The 7,270-nt window shown below is 41.9% G+C and overlaps 1 protein-coding gene across 1 annotated transcript; it reads right to left on the reverse strand.

Moving 5' to 3' along the window:
• Positions 1-574: 574 nt before the first annotated feature.
• LOC111904518 (pollen-specific leucine-rich repeat extensin-like protein 4) lies at positions 575-1,321 on the reverse strand. Its single transcript, XM_023900265.1, has one exon. The coding sequence runs from the start codon at positions 1,319-1,321 to the stop codon at positions 575-577; it is 747 nt and encodes a 248-aa protein (XP_023756033.1).
• Positions 1,322-7,270: the final 5,949 nt, after the last annotated feature.

Genomic DNA, 7,270 nt, shown 5'->3' on the forward strand with positions numbered 1-7,270 from the left:
GTGACTTCGGGATTTGCTAGCCTTCAATATTCACGAGGTGAGTCTTCTCACTATACTGAACCCGGAAGGGTTTGACTGTGTGACCGGAAGGTCAGATATGATATGAGATATATGTGCTTTATGTGATAAGTTAATTGTTATACGTGCTATGTATGTTATGTGGGCCGGAAGGCATTATGTTATGGGCCGGAAGGCAATTATGTTATGGGCCGGAAGGCGTTGTGTTATGGAACGGAAGGTCGACGTGGGTAGGACCGGAAGGTTTACCCAGCAGGGACGGAAGTCCCCTGAGACACATGGACCGGAAGGTCAGGGCCTGGAAAGGCGTATGTGCGTAAGTTGTATATTGGGGAACTCACTAAGCATTTATGCTTACAGTTGTTATGTATGTGTTTCAGGTACTAGCGAGGACCGTGGGAAGGCGCCGGCGTGATCTGTACACACTGAAAGATGTTTTGTGATCTTGGGATTTAGATGACTTGTAATTTTGACATGACACTTGAAATGTTTATGCCTTGTTTTGAATGAAAATAACTTATTTTGAAATGAAAATTTTGTTTGAGAATTTACGGTGTTATAGTATGGTGGTAACAGGGGTTTTGTAGCCATCGGTAGGTGCCCCCGTATCAGATACGTTGACACTATCCTGAGGGTCGGTTGTAGTGGTTGTTGTAGCTTGAGAAAAGATGGGAGGTGGGAGTGGAGCAGTGGTAGTAGGTTGAGAAGAGACAGGTGGTGGAATTGGAGCAACAAAAATTGGTATTGTAGTATGATTTACAGAAGGAGGAGGAGTAGGAACAGAGACATGAATTTGTACCTCAGCAGTTGGAGATCGTGGAGGTGTGTGTCCCCTTGATGAGCCTTCATCGTGAACCTCCTCTTCCTCATCAGTGGACTGCTCTTCATCATGAGGGGAAGGAACTTGATCTGAGTTAGTAGGCGAAGGTTCCTTCATTTTCCTTGCCATCTTCTTTACCTTTTTATTTTTCGAAGCCGAAGGAACTGCGTTTTCAGATTTACACTTTTTGGGCGTTGCAGCAAGAGATGATGGACCTTCGGTTACACTTTTCTTTGGCTCCGGTTTCTTCCCCTGTTTGGTTGGTTTCTCAACAGCATCCAACGCACTCTGGATCTCTGGAGTTAATTGCCTCGGTCCTATAGGAGAAGTTTTTATGTAGCTTGCCATGACATTGCTCTCGTTTGTAACACACCGGTACATCGATTCAGGAGTTGAACCATTGAATGAGTACTTGGTAGAATCAGTAACTGTAATCTTCTTTGTGTGAAAGGTGGCAATGGAAGAAAGCAGAGCATCCGTCATCACTGGAATCGTGAAGTCCTTAATCGCCCATTGAGTTATGATATTCCAGAACCGACCACAACAAATCTCTGAATCACTTGAAGAGGAATTGATACTTACTACTTGAGTCCAAATAAGTGATCCATACTCCAGGTTTAAACCATGATAAAGACCATAAAGAATAGTGTGACATCCCTAAAATCTCGGCCAGAAAAGACCGATTTTCATTTATGCTTTTAAATAATTTCAGAGTAAATCCTTTTGATTTGAAAGAGTTGCGGAATTTGTTCCCAAAACAAAACATGATAAAATAACATTTATCAAAGCATTTCATCAAGAGATGCATTTTCATTATATAATCAAAACTCGGGATGTCATGTTCCGATACAGACCATAAAGCATAAACGATAACATTACAAGTCATTCAACAAATATATACATATACAGACTTGTAAACAAAACAACGAGATGATCCATCCATCTTACGCCCTTGTGCCACTTCCTGTAATACAAATAAAACTGAGTGGGTCAGGCTTGGGAGCCTGGTGAGCATATAGGGTTTTCAACCCACAATAAATAAGTTATATTTAATTTCACCAACCAATCACTATCCCGATTACCCATTCCCGTTATCCTCACTTTACGTCCCTAAAACAACATCTATCACAAGGGAACTAATCTAGGATTTTCATCGGGACGGACATCACTGCGAAGGGGTTTCCTCAACAATAGATATCCTAAAGGCAACCATGAGGGGGATAGAGTAGACCGGTGAACACATCGTTCACAACACCTATAGGTTATGAACCTGTTAGCGTTCCACTGGACTGTCTAGAAAGAGTCCGCGGTCGTTATCCATACTCCACTGAATAACTAGATCAACAACAACAACAACATCGACGCCTCTCATCTGTTTATTACACACCAACTATCTACCCATGTTCTACCCAACATATTAGTAGATAAAAATATATATTTTCATACGTAGTTTAAAACCTGTATATCATTTTCATTCAATATATATTCCACATAACAGATGAGGCATACCACATAACACGTATTCCATAGAAAACAATTCAGATCTATGAGATAGAATAAAGTGCATATCCATTCACGCATACAATCACAAAATATACACATAACAAGTATATCATATAAAATACTTCATAGTTACTCGTTAGAAGAAAGTAACTATACCCTCACACATATAAACCACAATTTACTTAATACACTCAAACCGCACTTGTATTATTATCGTGTTTATGAAAGGTAGTATACACTCACTTGATCAGAAGCTGATCGGGCAGCACTACAACATGCAGAAGTAGTAATCCACAGCAGATCTGGAAGATCTCCTCAAAAATCAAACTTCTCGCGGGCAGAGCTTCGACTCGGGAACCGCACTTCTCGGGATCTTCGGGATCTCGGGACTTGCCTCAGGGCTAGAGTATGATACCGGGGCTTCGGGGTATTTCTGGCATGCAAAACGATGCAAAACGAGAGAGAGAAGAGAAGGAATTGGCAAAATAGCCGGCTGCCTTCGGATCCCTTTTATAGAGGCTGGAGCCTCGGAGTACGCGGGGCGTACTGCAGTACGCAGCGCGTACTGCTTCCGAAATCGTCACTGCATGCGTCATCCGAAGTGTCGACACTCTTCGGAGTACGCGGGGCGTACTCGCATACGCGGGGCGTACGTCGGATCGGACTGGTAACTCCGCTTCGGATAATGTCGGATTTTTGATTTAAAAATAAATACAATTTATTTATCAAACTTCGGAAATTCATATCTTCTTCATACGAACTCCGTTTTCGACATTCTTTATATCCACGCGAAGGTGAGACTATGCTCTACGACTTTCGTTTAGACTCCGTCGGCTAATTTTGACTTTATTTTTATTAATTATTTTTAATAGGCCGGGACAGAAACTTTTGTTATAAATTCATAACTTCTTCGTTTGACGTCCGTTCTCGTCTAACTTTTTCTCGTTTCGATACCAACAATGAGATCTTCGATTCTCATTTAGATTGCTTCGGCTAAAAACCGCTCGATCTCAAATCGAGTATTTCAGGCTGTATACCGCTAAGCCGGAACTTCGATAAATCATAACTTCCTCATACGAAGTCAGATTTGGGCGTTCTATATATATTCGGAAACCTCGTTTCAATTACTACAACATTAACCAAAGATATTAAGTTTATTTTACACTTAAATTTTGACGCTTATTTTTATTCTTAATTAATCAAACCACATAATTAAGCAATTAAGCACAAAACACATAATACTTAAATAATACATTATTATTATTTCAAATTGGGTTACAAAGGTTAACCTAGAGTATTACATTGCTAAAAATGGCAAGCCCGGAAACACAGGCGTTACAATTCTCCCCACCTTAGAATGATTCCGTCCCCGGAATCACACATCAACAAACAAATGCGGGTAGCGACTCATCATGTCACTCTCTGTCTCCCAGGTGAGATTCGGCCCATTCGTGTGTTTCCATCGGACAAGCACTAACCCAACCATTTTGCCTCGCAACTTCTTAGTCTTTCGGTCAACAATTGCCTCTGGTTCTTCAATCAACCTTTTGTTCTCATCAATTCTCAATTCAAAAATTGGAATTATATCGGGAACTTCTCCCGTGAACTTCCTCAAATAACATACATGAAAAGTGTTGTGAATTCCATTCAGTTCTTCGGGTAATTCGAGCTTGTAAGCTTGGTTCCCAATCCTCTGAAGGACTTTAAACGGTCCAATAAACCTTGGACTCAAATTTCCCCTTTTACCAAATCTTATAAGTCCCTTCCACGGCGAGACTTTAAGCAAAACCGAATCTCCAACCTCAAAAGTCATCGGTCTTCGCTTCTTGTCAGCATAACTCTTTTGACGATCTTGAGCTGCTAACATTCTTTCCCTAATTATTTTCAACTTTTCAGCAGTTTGATGAACCATCTCCGGTCCCATAAACTGCTTTTCCCCAGCCTCAAGCCAACAAGACGGCGTACGACACTTCTGTCCATACAAAGCTTGGTAAGGTGCCATCTTAATGCTCGAGTGGAAACTATTATTATAGGAAAATTCTACCAACGGTAAATGTTCATCCCAATTACCTAGGAATTCCAGAGTACATGCTCTCAGCATATCTTCAAGTGTTTGTATTGTTCTTTCACTCTGACCATCAGTCTGCGGATGGTAAGCTGTACTTAAACACAACTTGGTACCCAATTCCTCTTGTAGACTTTTCCAAAACCTCGATGTGAAACGGCTATCACGATCCGACACAATCGTCAACGGAACACCGTGAAGCCTCACAATTTCCTTCACGTAAGAATTCGCAAGCTTCTCCATAGACCAATTCTCCTTGGCCGCTATGAAATGTGCACTCTTAGTGAATCGATCAACGACCACCCAAATCATGTCGTGACCATTCTTTGTTCTGGGCAGTTTAGTGACAAAATCCATAGCAATGTCTTCCCACTTACCCATAGGCACAGGCAAAGGTTCTAAACTCCCGTACGGTTTCTGATGTTGTGTCTTGACTCTCGCACAAGTCACACACTCGGCCACATACTTTGCAACATCTAGCTTCATCGTCGGCCACTAGTAGTAGGGTTTCAGGTCCCTATACATTTTAGTGCTACCCGGATGAATCGAGTACATGGTCTTGTGAGCTTCTTCCATCAGAAGATCTCTGACTCCTCCTGTCTTAGGTATCCAAATCCGATCTTGGAACACCTTCAGTCCATGACTGTTTACACCGAACACCAACGTTTTGCCCAAACGCTCCTCCTTTCTGTCATTCTTCTCAGAAGCTTCGCTCTGAGCTTTCTTTATACTTTCCAAAATAGTTGAGACAACTTCAATAATCAACGCTCTTGGCCTTTTCCTTTCAGGATTGACTTTCCGACTGAGAGCATCAGCAACAAAATTAGCTTTACCGGGGTGGTAAAGTATCTCGCAGTCGTAGTCTTTAAGTAATTCTAGCCAGCGTCGTTGCCTCATATTCAATTCTTTCTGATTAAAGAGATATTGGAGACTCTTATGATCAGTGAAAAGTTTGCACTTCGTGCCATAGAGGTAATGCCTCCATATTTTTAGAGCGAAAACTACCGCCGCCAACTCCAAATCATGAGTCGGGTAATTCTTTTCATGCTCTTTCAGCTGTCGAGACGCATATGCTATCACCTTTTCTCTTTGGGTCAAAACACAACCCAATCCAACCCCAGACGCATCGCTATAGACAGCGAAGTCTTCAACTCCATCGGGTAGAGAAAGTATCGGTGCCTCGCATAGTTTCTTCTTTAGCTTCTCGTATGCTTCTTTATGCTTCTCACTCCAAGCATAAATAGCTCCTTTGTGGGTCAAAGCTGACAATGGACTAGCGATCGAAGAAAAGCCTTGGATAAACCTTCGGTAATATCCGGCTAATCCTAAAAAGCTTCGGATCTCCGTGGGACTTTTCGGTTGTTCCCACTTCGTTACAGCTTCAATCTTTGCTGGATCAACCATTATCCCTTCTTGGTTGACCACGTGACCCAAGAATTGGACTTCACGAATCCAAAAGTCATATTTAGAGAACTTAGCATACAACTTCTCCTTCTTCAAGACTTCTAACACTTCTCGCAAGTGTCTGCCATGCTCCTCTTGGCTTTTCGAGTAAATCAGAATGTCATCTATGAACACTATCACGAATTTATCAAGGAAAGGATTGCAAACCCTATTCATCAAATCCATGAACGCTGCCGGAGCATTGGTTAGTCCAAACGACATAACCAAGAACTCGTAGTGTCCATATCTTGTTCTGAATGTAGTCTTCTCGATATCTTGCTCTCTTACTTTCAGCTGATGATATCCTGACCTTAGATCGATCTTCGAGAAATAGCTCGAACCTTGCAATTGATCAAACAGGTCATCAATCCTCGGCAACGGATATCTATTCTTTATTGTTGCCTTGTTCAGCTCTCTGTAATCAATGCACATTCTCATGCTTCCATCTTTCTTCTTTACAAATAACACCGGAGCTCCCCAGGGTGATGAACTAGGTCTAATGAAACCGTTGTCCAATAACTCCTGAAGTTGCATCATTAGCTCCTTCATCTCCGTCGGTGCTAATCGATAAGGTGCTTTTGCAATTGGCGTCGTTCCTGGCAACAAGTCAATACGTAATTCCACTTGTCGATCAGGCGGTAATCCAGGAAGATCTTCGGGAAATACTTCCGGATAATCACACACCACTGGAATATTCTGCATCACCTTCTTTTCCTTCTTAGCATCAATCACGAATGCTAAATATGATGTACACCCCTTGGTCAAACATTTTCTGGCTTTCATCAATGAAATGATTCCAGAATTCACTCTGCGTTTATCTCCATACACCATAAACGAATCTTTCCCAGGCGGGTTTACTTTGACTATTTTCTTCTTGCATAAAATTTCGGCGTCGTTGGCGCTAAGCCAATCCATTCCCAATATGATGTCGAAACCATTAAGTTCGATAGGCAATAATTCCTCGTGGAACTTATTCCCATTCAGATCAATTAAGATGTTTTTCATGCGATAGCTAATAGGTACAAACTTGCCACTAGCTACTTCGACTAATAAGGCATTATCTAGTCTAACAACAGGCAAAGCTAGCTTTCTAACAAATTCATGCGATATAAAGGAGTAGTTGGCTCCAGAATCAAATAAAATTTGGGCAGGCAATTCGTTAACGAGAAAGGTACCCTGAAGCAACATCAGCTTCATCTTTAGCAGCTTCCAGTGTCATCTGGAATGCTCTCGCCTTTGGCTTTGGCGGAATGTTGGGTCTAGCTGCCTCCTTCTTCTTCGGGCAGTCCCTCGACATATGACCCTCCTCACCACAACCATAGCAAACTTTCTTTGTGAGGGTACACTCATTGGCATAGTGCCCTGGCTTTCCACACTTGTAGCATGTGTTCGCCACCTCACATCTTCCATGATGCTTCTTC

The sequence above is a fragment of the Lactuca sativa genome, chromosome 1 (genome assembly GCF_002870075.4).
Source record: "Lactuca sativa cultivar Salinas chromosome 1, Lsat_Salinas_v11, whole genome shotgun sequence".
Taxonomy (NCBI): domain Eukaryota; kingdom Viridiplantae; phylum Streptophyta; class Magnoliopsida; order Asterales; family Asteraceae; genus Lactuca; species Lactuca sativa.